The sequence below is a fragment of the Vombatus ursinus genome, unplaced genomic scaffold, assembly GCF_900497805.2.
Source record: "Vombatus ursinus unplaced genomic scaffold, bare-nosed wombat genome assembly UNPS02014784.1, whole genome shotgun sequence".
NCBI lineage: Eukaryota > Metazoa > Chordata > Mammalia > Diprotodontia > Vombatidae > Vombatus > Vombatus ursinus.
In genome coordinates this window covers 4,318,148-4,334,806 of record NW_020954562.1, presented here as the reverse complement: position 1 = coordinate 4,334,806, position 16,659 = coordinate 4,318,148, and the positions used below count along the sequence as shown (strand labels likewise).

The 16,659-nt window shown below is 41.6% G+C and overlaps 1 protein-coding gene across 1 annotated transcript in view; it reads left to right on the top strand.

The window, feature by feature from the left end:
* Positions 1–238: 238 nt before the first annotated feature.
* Positions 239–16,659, top strand: part of FREM3 (FRAS1 related extracellular matrix 3) — a 123,489-nt gene continuing 107,068 nt past the window's right edge. Inside the window, exons 1-2 of the mRNA XM_027866815.1 lie at positions 239–5,453; positions 7,316–7,405. Of these exons, the coding sequence (XP_027722616.1) occupies positions 239–5,453; positions 7,316–7,405 (5,305 nt within the window). The remainder of the gene's footprint in view (positions 5,454–7,315; positions 7,406–16,659) is intronic.

The window sequence follows — 16,659 nt, the reverse complement described above, 5'->3', positions numbered from 1 at the left end:
TCCAGCTAGTGGCGGGGCGTCTGCGCGCCACTGGCACTGAGAGTAAGGAGGGGGTAGGGGGCGGGGCCGGGGACTAGTCTAGGACCCCTCCACTCCTTGTCTCGGCAGCTACCTGCAGCAGTTGAGGCTCAGCCACTCGCGCTAGCTCTGGTCCAAGTGCTAGCTCGGGCTGAAGAGCCAGAGCGTCAGCGGCCAATCTGACCATCTGAGCAGCTGCGGATCCTAGCTGCCGAGAGACATGACCGGTGCCTGGCATCGCCTCCCGGGCACTCCCCACCAGCTGCTGACGTTCGTCGCTGCGCTCCTGCTGTGTTGCCCGGCTCTACGGGCACAAACACTCGAACCTGAGCTCTCGGTGCCGGGGCCGATACTTGCCACCCGCAGCCAGAGCCGCAGCTCTGAGGGCGCAGGCATACTGGCCGCCCCGCCGAGTCTCCGTGTACCCCTGGGCCGCTCCGTGTGGCTGGACCCGGCACGGGACCTGGTGATTCGAGCGCAGCCCGGCGACCGGTGTATGGTAACAGTCCTGGGCAAGGACGGAGGCAGAGTGGCTGCAGGTTCCCCACCCCAAGGAGCGCTCTCCCCAGCCAGCTTCCCGTGCGCCTTCGGCCCGGAGCAAGTTCGCTACACTCACTTTGGCGCCCGCAGCCCTGCACACCAGCGGCTCCAACTGCAGCTGCGCTACGATTCCCCGAGCCGGACCGTCGTGCTGCCCTTCACGATGCCCGTAGACGTGGACTTCACGCAGTTCGAAGTGGTCACTCACAACCTGCCCTTGACCGTGGAAAAGCTGCGGGGCTTCAGCAACGCCATTGACCACAGGGTGCTGAACTTCTCCACTGTGTCTCTCACTGCTTCCTCTCCAAACGGGGTCCCTCTGACATGCCTCCTAACCCCACTTCCCCGGGAAAGTGGCGCTTTGCCCAGGTATGGAAGGTTAGTAGGCCACTCAGGTGACCCACTGACCCCAGGGAGGAAAATGGATTGTCAGGCTTTTCTGATGGCAGGGGTGCACTACCAACACACGGCCAGCAGCCGGTCACCCAATCGGGACTACATACCCTTCCTGGTGGAGATCTTAGGGCCAGAAAATGAGGGAGACATTAAACTACCTAGGATCCTGGCCCAGGAGCACTTCCAGATGCTGGTGAGAATTCAAGAAGGAACAGAGAACACTCCACCCAGGCCTAGCTTCGGAGCCATGATGATGATGGAGGTGGACCAGTTTGTACTGACAGCTCTGACTCTGGAGTCGCTAGCAGCTGAGGACTTGGAATCCAATTCAGATGACTTGGTCTTTAATATTCTCAACTCCCCCACTGCACTTCCTGAGTCCCAGAGGCAGCAAGGCTACTTGATCAATACTAATGACCCCTTAGGCCAGCCAGTCACCTCATTTACTCAGCAGGACCTGAGGGAGCTGAAGATTGCCTACCAACCCCCTACTGATGACTCCAACCAAGATCGCCTTTTCCAGCTGGAGTTGGAGGTAATGGATGTGGATGGTGCTGCCTCTGACCCATTTGCCTTTATGGTTGTAGTGAAACCCATGAATACACTGGCCCCTGTGGCCTCTCGGAACCAGGGACTATTACTGTTTGAAGGTCAGTCTCGGCCTCTGTCCAGTGCCCAGAGCTTGGAGATCAGTGATGAAGACAACCTGGAAGAGGTAAGGGTAACCATAGCAAAGGGTTTGCAGCATGGACAGCTGGTGGTTCTTGGAGCACCTACAGAGCGCAAATATTTCACATCAGCAGACCTGACTGCAGGGCGAGTGATTTACCAGCATGATGGCAGTGACACCTACAGTGACAACATCATTTTCCACATGGGTGACGGGCACCATGATGTAGAGTTCCTCTTTTCCATCACTATTGTCCCTGAGGATGATGAGCCCCCAATTGTCTATACAAATACTGGGCTCTCTTTAACTGAGGGTGAAGTGGTCCAGATTTCCCACTTTGTACTTAGTGCCACAGACATTGACTCTGAAGACTCGACCATTCGTTTTGTACTGAAGAGGCCAGCCCTGGAGAGGAAGGAGGAAGAAAGAAGGTGGAATCTGGCCCCCAGTTCCTCCCTCCCAATACAGAACCTGGGAGAGGTCCTGCTGCGCCAAAGTGAACCCCCACCATCCCTGATGAGTGAAGGAGGGCAAGACTGGGCCTATGTAGAAAAAGAGGGACTCTATGAAAAGGTGGTGACTGAATGGCTTCAGCAAGACATCCTGGAAGGGAGACTCTTTTACCGCCATCTTGGACACCATCACTCTAGCTCCATGATAGATCAACTGGTGTTCCTTGTGCAGGATGACCATGACCCACCCAACCAATCAGGTCAACACTTCTTCACCATAAAGATACAGCCAGTGGATGTTCTGAGTCCAGAGTTGCATCCAGGAGTGAGCTTAGAGATGACTGTGAAAGAATACCAGCTCACTCCTTTCCAAAAGAAATTTCTCTGCTATACTGATGTGGATTCTGATGACTGGCACTTGCGATACATGCTCCTGACACCCCCTACAGACATAGATAATAACCACCCTGTCCCAGCGGGGGAAATTGTGCTTACCGATGATCCAACAACACCTGTCACACAGTTCACCCAGGCCCAGGTGAATCATCACAAAGTGGCCTACCAGCCTCCCCAACAAGAAGTTGGCATTGCTCCTCGAGTTGTCCAATTCACATACCGTGTGGAGGATGCTGCGGGTAACTCTGTGCCAGGTACTTTCAGTTTGTTCCTGCAGCCTGTGAACAACCAACCCCCAGAGGTTACCAACAGTGGCTTCATTGTGCAAGAGGGGAAGAACTTTATTCTGACCAGTAGGGAACTAGATGTTACAGACCCAGATACAGATGCTGACAAGATTGTGTTCACTTTAGCACAGAGTCCCCAACATGGTCATCTTCTTTACTCAGAAGGAGTCATGGCCCCAGGTACTTACTTTATGAGGGATGATATTGTTAATGGACGTGTCTCCTATCAATACGGTGGTAGTGAGATCACCAATGATGCCTTCCAGTTGATTGTGAGTGATAGGGTCCACCAAGTGCCCGTTACTGTCCGAATTACTATAAAGACTATTGATGATGGGATCACCATCCCTGGAGGTGGCTGGTTAGGTACTTCCATTGATGTTCTAGAGAATGGGGCCACAGAGATGACCACTGGTATCATCCAGCGCACAGATAGGAACACAGATGGCCTGATGTTGACCTTCATGGTAGAGAAACCCCCAAATCTGGGCATTATCCTGGTGAATGGGCTGCCCATGGCACAGTTCACCCAAGGAGATCTCATCAATGGGGCTGTAGCCTATGCCCACACTGGGGGTGAAATTGGCATGCAGAAGCAACATGATGTTTTCAACCTTACAATATCTGACCACTCTGATGTCTGGGTGGTAGGGGGCAAAATGGTGGAGGGTGTGCAAATACAGGTGACTGTGTTACCCATAGATAATGTGCCTCCTGAAGTGAAAGTGGGGGAGCTATTCAGTGTCCCTGAGGGTGGGAAGGGCATCTTGACCATGAGACATTTAGACACTAAGGATGTGGATACCCCCCATGATCATATCTTGTGTACTATCATTGATCAGCCCTCGTTTGGCTACCTGGAAAATATCTCTCCAGCCCCTGGCTCAGAAAAGTCCCAGGCTGGCAACCCTATCAGTGCCTTCACCATCAAGGACATATGCCTGGGGCACATCAATTATGTCCAAAGTATCCACAAAGGGGTAGAACCATGGGAGGATCAGGTCACTCTTTATTGTTCTGATGGTGTCAACTTCTCCCCCAACTACATTTTCCCCATCGTCATCCTGCCCACTAATGATGAGCAGCCAGAACTTTTCACCCATGAGTTTGTGGTGTTGGAAGGGATGAGTCTAGTTATAGACACTCCTCTACTCAATAGTGCCGATGCAGACCTGCCACCAGATGAGCTACAATTTCAGATCACAGTACTCCCCCATAATGGACGAATTGTGCAGCAGTTGGCCACTGGAAGCCGACCTGTCCACAGCTTCACCCTGGAGGAGATTCAAGAGGCTTCCACCATTGTATATGAACACGATGACTCAGAGACCACAGAGGACAGCTTTGAGGTTTGGGTGACTGATGGGAAGCACACGATTCATAGGAAAATACCAATCATGGTGATCTTGGTGGATGATGAGACCCCACGACTGACCATCAATGATGGACTGGAAGTGGACATTGGACAGACCAAAGTCATCACCAACCAGGTCCTCAAGGCCACAGACCTTGACTCAAATAACAAGGACCTGGCTTACATTCTTCGATCAGGGCCTGGACAAGGACTTCTACAGAAGCTCCTTGAGCCTGGAGGAAAGGTGTGGAGCAACCTTACTCTGGGTATGAACTTCACACAGTCTGAAATCGACCAGGGCTTAATCTGTTATAGCCACAAAGGCCTAGAAGGGGTCCAGGACCTAATCAAATTTGATGTGACTGATGGAATTAACCCCTTGATAGATAGGTATTTCTATGTCACCATCAGTGGTGCAGACAAGGTTTTTCCTGTAGTGATCAATAAAGGGGTGACCTTGAAGGAAGGTGGCAGAGTGACCCTCACCACTGATCTTCTCAGTACTAGTGACATCAATAGCCCTGATGAACAGTTATGCTTCAGCATCACCCATGCCCCAAGTCAAGGGCACTTGGAAAGTTCTGACTTTCCTGGGAAGCCTATTGATTCTTTCACCCAGCTTCAACTGGCTGGCAACAAAATCTCCTATGTCCACACTGCAGAAGATGAGGTAAAGATGGACAGTTTTGAGTTTGAGGTGACTGATGGCCACAATACTATATTCCAGACCTTCCGTATCTCTATCATTGATGTGGATGACAAGAAGCCTGTCTTGACCATTCACCATTTATTGGTACAGGAAGGGGAGAGAAAGCTGATTACTCCATTTGAACTGTCAGCTGAGGACCAGGACAGCCCAGATGGTCGTCTACGCTTCACAATCACCCGCAACCCCACCCATGGACAAATTCTGTATAATGGCAGCCAACCCACTACCAGCTTCACCAAACAAGACCTGAATGAGAATTTGATCAGCTACTGGCATGATGGCACAGAGACCACTGAGGACAGTTTTTCTTTCATTGTGACAGATGGCACCCATACAGATTTCTACATCTTCCCAGACACTGTCTTGGCGACGCACAAGCCCCAGATGATGAAGATCTGGATCAGCTCCTTAGATAATGGAGTACCCCAGATTGTGGTCAACAAGGGTGCCCCAGCTTTGAGTAGTCTCCGGACTGGCCACTTGGGCTTCGTGATCACCAGCAAATCTCTTAAAGCAAAGGATCAAGACAGTCCACATAAACTTCTAAAGTATGCAGTCACCAGTGGGCCAGAACATGGCAACCTCACTCACCTTGGCCTTGGAAATGGCAACATTAAGATGTTTACACAAGGTTAGTACAGACTGCATCTATTGGTCTCAACTGCACACCCTTAATTTCTCCTCTTCGGTTGCTTAGCTTCCTTAGCTTCAAGGAAAGTTGCCCTAAGAGAGAATTGTAGAATCATAAGATCATAGCTTTAGAACTAAAAGAAACTCTAGGGATTATCTAATCCAATTATCTCATTTTACAGGTGAGGAAGCTGATGCACAGAGAGGTTAAATAGCTTGCCCAAGGTCACATAGACAATAAGTAGTAGAGTCGGGATTTGAATTCAGGTGCTCTGACTCTTCATAAATCTAACCTTCTTTCATATGTTGTAATGTAAAATTCCTTTGCTAATATTAAATGCAACAATCCTATTTCAGCAAAATGATCATTTAATAAGAATATACAAATGCTCAGGCAGGGAGGAAAACAATATAACTACCACACTGTAATAACAGAGTTAAGTGCAAGTTATTAGTAATTGCCAGGTAGAGTGGACAGCTCCCTAAATTGGGAGCTTCTTACCGGTGGTTTGTGTTGCTGATGAAAGGCACTCCGTATAATTCTTTGCTATACAACCCTCCAGCCCCCCGCAAGAAATCCTTTCCAGTCTGAAAACTCTAATGGAATCACAATGCTCTGTTCACACCAAACAGCAGCATTGTTTGGACAAATCCAATTTAATGTTATGTTGAATCTGACTCCCTTTATTATTTTCTTTTCCAAAAAAAAAAAAAAAATGGCATGCCAGTTAGCTGGTCTGCTAGTAACTTAACCAGATGCCTATAGAAATAATGTTTTGTTATCTGTAGATATGTTATGGATATTTTTAATCTGTTGGATTCTTGGTCTGAACGTAGTTTCTGCAAACATGAAAAAAATACACAGAGAATGAACTAAGAACATACTGTGTGTGTTACATCTGTATCTCATGTGAATGGTGACTCAGAGATGAGGGGGAAAGACCCATATGTAATATTTCTTTCCATTTTCCTTGTCTCTTGAGGATATGCTTTGTTTTTTAGTTCTATCTGTAACTCCATATGTGCATTTGTATGTATATTCAGGTATGCATTGCAGGTGTGTATGTATTGTGTTGGGAGTGGGCAGGAGACATCATGGATAAAGCTGAATAACAAAAGAGTTGATTTAATAAAAGGGAAAGTAGTAACCCTTCATGACTGTTTTCCCAAGCATGTTCAGATGCATTTTTTATAACTGCAGTAAAGGAAAATACCTATGCACATTCATGATTCTCTTTGTAAAATTCATGTAAGTATAAATAAATACGTAAAGCAGTAAGCAGTATAGCTCCTTTAACCAAAGCACTTTTTTTAACTACTCAAGAAGCAACATATAAAAAAATCAGAATTCCCAACCTACATGATAAATTCTTAAAATTCTAATAGAATAGGCATTCAGAAAAATATGAATTATTTTACTTCTTTCTATTTTTCTCTCTCCTTTCTTTTCTTTCTTTCTTCTCTTTCTCTTTTTTTCTATTCCCTTTTTGTTCTTCCTTCTTTCAACAAGCATTGTTACTTTAATTTGACCTTGAAAGGCTTGTGTTAAACTTTGTGAAGAAGAATAAAAACCAAATATATCTAGCCCTTTGAGGAGCACCAAAACATTGTGGAATTTATAATTACTTACTAGGTGTCACTATATGTTTAATACATTGCATGTAGTGTGCAATATGCATGCACTGTGCAATAATGTTTGAATTGAGCTTTTTTGGAATACTTAAAAAATATATAGCTATTGCTTTAGTTAAGAAATGAGTATTAATTTTAAGAAACAATTGTTATATTAAAGTATTTCAAAGTTTATATCATCCCAATGTTTCATTGGACAAAAATGACCAAGAGCTATTGTATTGTTTTCAGCTGATATTGATGAGATGAAGCTCTGCTATGTCTTGAAAGAGGGCAGCAATGCAACCCATGATATTTTCTACTTCTCTGTTGAAGACACTGGTAAGTCAGTATCAGCCTTTACAAAAATGCCACTGATAAACAAAATCACCATATGAGTTTCTACAATGTTTTCTACAGTAATCACTTGCAATTATGTCACCACAATAATACCTGACTTCATTGACTTTCATTGGAGTTCTATATGGAACTAATGTGTTCTAATCACTGATGATAGTGGATGACTGCTTTATTGGGAATGAGAACTAGTGTTTGAAGATGTCATCAGTCTTCACATGGAGTATTTCGCTCATTTTTCATCTTGCCTAAGGTCTATAGACAAATGAACTTTTTGAGAGATTAGTTGGAAATTTTTGTCCCTTTGAAGCAAATCAAGAAAGCCACCATGGGGTCTTGATATAATAGCTGGTAGTCCTTATCATGAGATCAAGAATTGAATTGAAATGAATCTTGAACTCTAAGGGCTATAATCTTTCCAGTTAACATGAAAATATATCAAAGAGGCTGGGGAGGGAGACCCACTCACAGGGACATTGTTCATCCTGAGCAGTACCCCTTGTTCCCATGAGTCAGTCTGAGAACTTCCACTCATCCAAGCTCTTCTAAATTCTAGATGCAGCATCACGTTATAAGCTAACTTGCTGAGTGAAATGTCATTGTTTAAACAATAATAATGATCACTGCATGGGACTATAAGAAAATCCTAATTCAGTGAGAAATGTCTATTATCCATTTTCTTATGACATTTCAATGGCATCTTTCTATAAACTTTTTGCTCGTCATTCATTCCAGCTCAACAAACATTTGTTAAATTGTCTACTGAACCCTAAAATTTCCCTGACTACTCTCCTCTATCAATCAACAGGCATTTATTAAGCACCAACTATGTGCCAAGCAATGTGTTAGGTGCTAGAGACACCAATATAATAACAAAGCAGTCCCTGTCTTCAAAGAGCTGATATTCTCTTCCATCCCTATGATGGCCTTTCTCTATTAGTCATCCCTTCCATCATGCATTGGCAATCACTCTTCTACTGCATCCTTTCCCATCTCTTACAAGCATCCCCTTTTCCTTTGAACGTGATGTTCTCTTATGTCATTACCCTTCATTTTAAAATTATTATTATTTATTTATTTTGGGCATTTTTTTTTTAAATTTTGAGTTCCAAATTCCCTCTCTCCCACTCCTCCCCCATCCATTGTAAAGGCAAGAAATGTGATATCACTTATATGCTTCATTCATTCATTCATTCATTCATTCATTCATTCATTCTCTTCACTTTCCCTAACAAACTTCTTTAAAAAAGCATTTTACATTCACTGCTTCCACTTCCTAACAACCTCATAATTCCTGAAACCCTGTACAATCTACCTTTCTCCCCGTCCACTGAAACAGCTCTCTTGGACCTCATTAATGACTTCTTAACTGATAAACTTCATGTCCCCTTTTCTGTCTTCATTCTCCTTGGACTCTACCATCTTGTAGATAGTTCAGTTTCTTATCAAGCATTTATTACGCATCTCTCATGTGAAAGACACTGTGCTCAGCAATGGAGATGCAAAGATAAAAATGAAGTAGTCCCTTCCCTCAGAGAGCTTACATTCAGTTGGGAAAGACACTATGTACATAAATGAATATATACAAAGCATGCACAATTTGTAGGGGACAAGGACACTGTGAACTCAAACTTGTCTTGATCTGCTCTCCTTCCTTGAATTCGGTGACGAGGCATGCTCATGGTTTCCATCCCATTTCTCTGACTTCTCCTCCTGTCTCCTCTGACGGCTGTTCTGCTTTCCACTGTCTCTTAGGAATATCACCAGCTACTATGAGTTCCATCGTCATTTTTGTGCAAATAGCTCTCACATCTATATGTCCAGCTCTAATATCTCTCCTTAATTCCCATCCCACATTATCAGCTGCCCCCTGGACAGATCCATTTAGATGTCTACTGGTATCTAAAATTCAACATGTCCAAAAGAGAATTTATCATTTTCTCCCTTGCAAAGATTTCTCCTATTTCCTCCCAAACTTGCTGCTCCTCCAAATTCTTCTTTTTCTGTCAAGGGCACTGTTAGCCTTCCTCTTCTACAGGTTGACAACTTCAGAGTCATCCTTGCCTCTTTCTTCTCCATCAACGCCCCCTCCCCCCACACACACACACATTCAATCTGCTGCCAAGTCTTGCTGCTTTTGCTGCTGGAGACAGGTAGGCTGCACAGTGGATAAAGAACTGGTCCTAGGAAGACCTGGGTTCAAATATAGCCTCAGATACCTATAAGCTGCATGACCCTGAACAAGTCCCTGAACCTCCATTTGCCTCATTCTCTGCAACTGTAAAATGGGGATAGCAATGCCTACCTCACAGGGTTGTTGTGAGGATCAAATGGGATAACATTTATAAAGTGCTTAGCACAGCACCTGACACCTTAAGCATTCCTTTGCATCTAACAGGTTCTCTACAAATACAATTAAATTGAATTTTTAAAGGGAAGCACCATGTGAAGAGAATTAGTGTCCCAATTTTCCCACATATCCTCCAACATTTATCATTTTCCTTTTCTGTCATATTAGCCAATCTGATAGGTATGAGGTGGTACCTCAGAGTTGTTTTAATTTGCATTTCTCTAATCAATAGAGAATTGCTTCATATAACTATAGATAGCTTTGACTTCTTCTGAAAATTGCCTGTTCATATCCTTTGACCATTTATCAGTTGGAGAATGACTCATATTCTTCTAAATTTGACTCAGTTCTCTATATAACCAAGAAATGAGGCCTTTATCAGAGAAACTTGCTATAAAATTTTTCCCAGTTTCCTCCAGTCTCCCCTCCATTTTCTTTTACAAAATCAGCATTGCTTGAGGGGATGGATGATGGTGCAGAGGACTTGAGTTCAGATCCCATTTCTGATACTATCTAGGAGTCACTTAAGAGCTTCTCAGCTTCCGTTTTCTTATCAATGAATGAAAAACTTGTACTAAATGGTCTATGAATTTCTTCCTGGCTCTAGATGTAGCACCCTATAACCCAATTCAATTCAATGACTGTTAATCAAGCACCCAAGAGGCTCGTTGATGTCAAACTCTAATAGAAATGGGCATCACCAAACTGTGCATAAGGATGTCTAAAGGTTGCATATTGACTTAGAATAGGAAATATGCCCTCTCTTTGGTGTTGGAGAGAACAGATCGAATACCTTTTTTTAAAATTAAAGTCCTGAGAGATGAGAATTTTTTTTTGTTCTCAGGGCGTACAAGAACCAGCTTGAGCCTGGTGTATTTGGCTGTGCTGTGGATCGATGGCCTTAAAAATGCAGGCTTGCTGAGCATTCTATGTGAAGAAATAAAAAAGCAGCCCAGGCTTACAGGAAATTTCCTTGTCCCTGGTTTGTAATTACTCAGATTTAATGGTAGACTTTAAGTAGAGGACATTTCTTTCATGCTGTAAAAGGAAATAATATGTTCTCTCCATCTTAGGAGCAAGAACTTTCACCTAAATGTGACGATCTATAATAATTCTTTATAGCTATGTAGAGCTTTCATTTCCAGAGTAATATTTCCCTTCAATATATCTGCTTTAATTAATTTAAATTAATTTTAATTAATTAACTACTTCCCTTAATTTTTACACCAACCCTATAAAGTAGACAGGTTTTATTAATCTGCATTTTACAGATGAAGAAACTGAGGTTTAGAGAATCTGGGGTCAAATCTAGACTCTACCCCATTACTGCCTTTGTGAAAAATGGTTAAGTCATTTTAACCTCTCTGAAACATGGTTTCCTCGTCTATAAAATGAGGATCACAATATTGGTACCCCTACTTCCAAAGGTTGCTATGAGGAAAGCATAATGTAAACCTCAGAGCACTAAATATAAATGAAGGGTTGTTAATCAACCCATGTTGATTAACAAGAAATATTTGGGCAAAATTCATCATGATCAGATAGAAAGAGATGCTAATAATAGAGATATTAATGGTATATATGGTGTATATATATATGTGTGTGTGTGTGTGTGTGTGTGTGTGTCTGTGTGTGTGTCTGTGTCTGTGTCTGTGTATTTGTTCAGTCATTCAGTTATGTGCTACTCTTTGTGATCCCATAGACCGTAGAATGTCAATAATGTCCATGGGGTTTTCTTGGCAAAGATACTAGAGTGGTTATGGTGTATATATGTGAGTGTGTGTGAACACATATATGCATATATGTGTATAGATATGATATGTGTATATGTGTGTATGTTTAAATATATATGGTAGCTGGTACATACACACACATACATATATATGGCAGTTTAGTCCACATATTACTAACTACTTGTAGATGTCCAACAATACCTAGAACCCTATTAAAAAGGAGCATATAGAATAAAATAGTAGCTAAGGTGCATAATTGGAAAAAATACATGGAACACTTGGGAACATCTTATCAAAACTATGACAGCGTATTTGAAAATGTGCAACTTTGGCCTTCAGACATTATCATCTTAAAAACTGCCCAAACTAATAAACTAACTGCTGTGGTTGGTTGATGTTTCCCTCTCCACCCCAGCCACTTCTTTCCAGTAAGATCTATAGACCCAGTTTTTGAGGGGCCATCCAGTAATAATAGAAATGAAATCAACACATAATAGAGATTAAATCAATTGAAACTTATAAATATGATAATGCTAAGTTTGCAAAGTACTTTCCATGTTATCTTATTTGATCTTCAGAACAACCCAGTGGTGTAGGTGCTATTGTTTTACAGATGAGAAAATGTTGGGGCTATGACTTCCCCAGGGTCACACAAGCTAGTGTCCAGTACCTCTGAGTATTGGAGGTAGGATCCAAACTCAGGGATTTTTCTGACTCCAAGTCCAGCACTCTGTCCACTGCACCAATTACCTGTGATCTCTCACCAGTAAGCATGTTCCCTCCAATGATTCATGTCCCCACTTATCCATGCCCACCTATCCTAAGAGACTCTTGGTCAACATCTCTAGTTACGATACACTTAACACGATAGGGAGGCTTTCTGACTTTCTCTTAACATCATAAAGATATTAATCTCCATACAGTGGTTATTCCTCTGTAAAATGTATGCTCTGGTCCCAGTCTGCTAGGGCCGGGCCTGATACATGGTCTTTCAGGATTCCAGGGTACTCTGAGAGAAGTGGGATGTCTTTCTTCTGCCATCAACATAAGTTCCCACTGGCTGTGTTCCCCCAACAATTTAGGGGGCCAGTGATTAGTATCCCAGTTACATTTAACCACTAAACATCAATTGTCTTTTACAAAGGGATAATTACTAGTGGTATTTTTCTATATCACAGATATAGAAGGAACAAACATCTAACATTTAGAATGAATGAGAGCCTCAATGCCTATATTAAATTTTGATAAAGATTAATTTCTAATTAAATTGGTAAAACAAACCCTTCCCCCAAAACCTTGAAGGCCTAATCTTCCTTACACCATCTCCATCTCAATTTAGCTCAGTTCCTACCCAGCCTTAGTCCCACCAAGTTCACATCCAAAAACAGCTTTGCTGACAGATTCATCCAGGCTGTATTTCCAGACCTTTACTATGCAGGGACTCAGTGATGGGCTGGGCCACAACACCCAGCTTGAATTCCTCAACTTCTGGATCTCTGCAGCTAAAGCTCCTGGCCCAGTCTGAAGATTCTACTCCCTGAAACTAGAACAGAGAACAGCTTGTCCATACATACTCCAGTCCTCATGATTGTCCTGAAAGCAGTTCTTTATTGTCCTTCATATGTATAGCATGTCTTAGCAAACTACTAAGATCTGCTCCTGTGCCATCCTCTCATTACACCTCAATCTCACTATTGGACCAAACCGTCTTCTTTCTGACTTGCATATTTCTTGACAACTTTTTCTCTGTTTCTCCTTGTTAACGCCTTGTCTGTAATGTGTTGCAGCCAACCACATGCCTTTGCAATTACAAAAAAATTGAAGATAAAAGGATTTTGATGATGGAGAATAGGTATGGTTACTTGAGGATGCCTGGTAAATTCCTCAAGAGACCTTTATGTGAGGGAGGTTTACTGAGGAAGTAATCAGAATAAGGGGGAACCTTCCCCAGAACACAAGATAGTCCATTAGGATACAAGAATAAAATATCAAGACTATTTATAATCCAAAAAAAGAAATTAAGTTTTGCTAATATTTAATATGTGGATAGGCACTGAGGCCTTCATTCAGTCTCTATGTCAGAATGGTCATGTGTCATTCACAATACACAAAATATTCTGAAAGAAGAGTATGATTTATATAACATGGAGCATTGATAGGGGCTTCCTCGCTCATTTTTAACAAATTACAATTTATTATTGCATGTGACCAGTTAAGGAAGCTTACAGATTATATTATGGAGCTTTTAAAAATTTTTTTAAATTTTTTTTTTTTTGCGAGGCAATTGGGGTTAAGTGACTGGCCCAGAGTCACACAGCTAGTAAGTGTTATGTCTCTGAGGCCGGATTTGAACTCAGGTCTTCCTGACTCCAAGGCCAATGTTCTATTCACTGTACCACCCAGCTGACCCTGTATTATGGAGTTTTAACGAAGTTCTTGCAAAATGAAAAATGGCGGAAGTGTCTTCTTGTATACTTGTAGACTTCTTATCTGAGTTCTTCATCAGCCATATTATGAGGTGAAAATAATGAGAACCTAATCAAATCTGAGAAGTTAGTCCCCCCCAAAATTTTTGATTATCAAGATTACTTGAAATTTGCATATTCATCCACTGCTGTTAGCAATAAACCTCTTCTTATAAGTATTGTTGTGCCTTGAGACATTAGCTAATGATAGTGTGAAGCCATTGTCACTATTATTAAGATGTTTACAAACTAAGCTTTTGTTGCCAAAAATAATATGTATCACCTATAAAAACTCATACCTGGGTATGTTGAGGACTTGGAAGCAGAATTTTCTAACGTGCTTAAAAATCTTGCAAATAAAATCTTTCAGTGAGTTTTGAATCCATTTGTTAACAATAGAGAAATACAACACCTTATTAGATTAGTTTGCAAAAATAACTAATAGACCTCAGGGAAGAGGAAACTTTATTAACCAAAATGTTTTATATTTGCATATTTGTTGGACAGAATTAGAAAATTATTATCGTGAGGATAGTGTCATAATGCTTTTGAATCGAGCTGTCTTTGTCAGGTATCTTTTTCAGCTAGGGCAGCTGTGAAAATGAAAGACCAAAATAAACAGAACTTAGAACCTGACCTTCAAATCTCTGAACCACAAAGTACTAAGCTAAGGTTCTTAAAATAGTGAAGCAGATTTAATCACATTACTCTCAATCTGAAATCAGATAAAATCTTGCACCATGGACAAATAAAATTACTCTTTGTTTCATCTTTATCTCATGTTTTTTAATCTATATTTTAATTTTATGATACATGTGCAGGTTAGTTCAATGGTACGTTATATAATTTCAATAGTATCTTGTGTTCTTTATTAGATATACACATATTAAGGGTTCACGCTCAAAAAATTTTTTACTGATAGGGAAATGGAATCAAAAAAGTTAAGAGATCCTAGTACATATGTCAATTTAAATTGTTGTTAAGAACTAGAGGTGAAAAAATCACAAATACTTAAGGATGGAAGGTGCAGACTACTAAGTGAGAAGGTGAGGGAGGGACCCAGCAGATGGATAGGGTAAGGTAGACAGTGGTGAATTTTAAATGTCATGGTAAGAAGTCTATATGTGGTCCAGAAGAAGATGGGCTTCCATGGATGTCATCCATGATCAAAATGGAGCATAGAAAAAGAATGACTTTCACTTCAGGGTAAAGAACATTTTGGAGTAGAAAGAGTATATAGAAACACAGATGGGGGGGGGGGGAGGTTCCAGGAGCCAAGGTGTCTAATCACTAGGACACAAAAATAGAATTTGGAAATAGAAATAGATGTTGGGGGGGGGGGCGGGCGGGGAGGATAAGATCATTCAGAAAAACCCAAGTAATTTAGGCTTAATTACTTCCTTGGGTTTCCAGATGATCCTGTTTCTCTAATCATCAAGAGAAGAACCTTTATGTATGTTTATCTACTTGTTCTAGGAAGACTTAAATTTGAGTGTTGATTTTAGTGCAGACATTTCTTACCAAAAAGAATAACTTTTAATGAGGGCTAAAGTTACATGGGATTGCACAGGTCCCAGGCCTGATTCATTTCTCTGTATAATTGTATTCTCTGCTTAAAGACACCCAATGAGGAGGAAACCATTACCTCCCAGAGCAGTCCAGTTCTACTCTGGGATAGCTTTAAGTCAAGGCTTCTTAATTTTTTTTTGTCATGGACCCCATGGAATCCTAATGAAGGCTATGGACCCCTACTCAGAATACTGTTTTTAAACATATAAAAGAAAATACTAGGATTGCAAAGGAAATCAATTCTATTGAAATAATAATGGAAATATTTTTAAAAATCTAGTTCCTAGATTACAGGTTAAGAATCTCTACTTAAAGTTTTAGGAAGTTTTTCCTCTGCAATTTACACCTCATATTCCTAGTTCTGCCCTCTGGGGCCAAGCAGAAGAAGTCTTCTCCCTCTTCCAAAAACAACCCTTCAAATAATAACAGCTGGCATTTATATAACACTTTAAGGTTTGCAAAGTGTTTTACAAATATCTCCTTTTATCCTCACAACAACCCAGAGAGGTAGATGCTATCTATTATTAATCCCCATTTTCATTTGAGGAAACTAAGGCAGACAGAAGTTAAATGACTTGCTCAGAGTCACACAGCTGGTAAGAGTTTGGACCAGGTTTGAACTCAAGTCTTCTACACTCCTGGTATATTCCTCTGCCTAGCTGACTCCTAGCTTGGCTACACCTATCGGGCACCCCCTGAGTCTTCTATTCTCCAGACTAAATGCCCCCAATTCCTTTAGCTGATTCTCAAATGGGATGGCATTATGAATAACTTTAAAGTTAAAGTTTGTAGTCTAGATTCATACTAAAACAAGTAGGATTTTATTGTGCATAACATTTTCCCAATATTGTATCTTCAAACATATTTATGCATATTAGAATTCCAAGAGTAGCAAGTATAGTGGAGGCAGATGCTTTAGAAAATCAACTACTTCTCTGGTTTGTTATGAAGAAAATATTACCCTCAAGTCAAGCAGTTTGTTCTGTAGCTCAATAAGAAGGAAGGAGGGAAGGAAGGAAAGAAGGAAGGAAGGAAGGAAAGAAACAAAGAAACAAAGAAACAAAGAAACAAAGAAAAAGAAAGAAAGAAAGAAAGAAAGAAAGAAAGAAAGAAAGAAAGAAA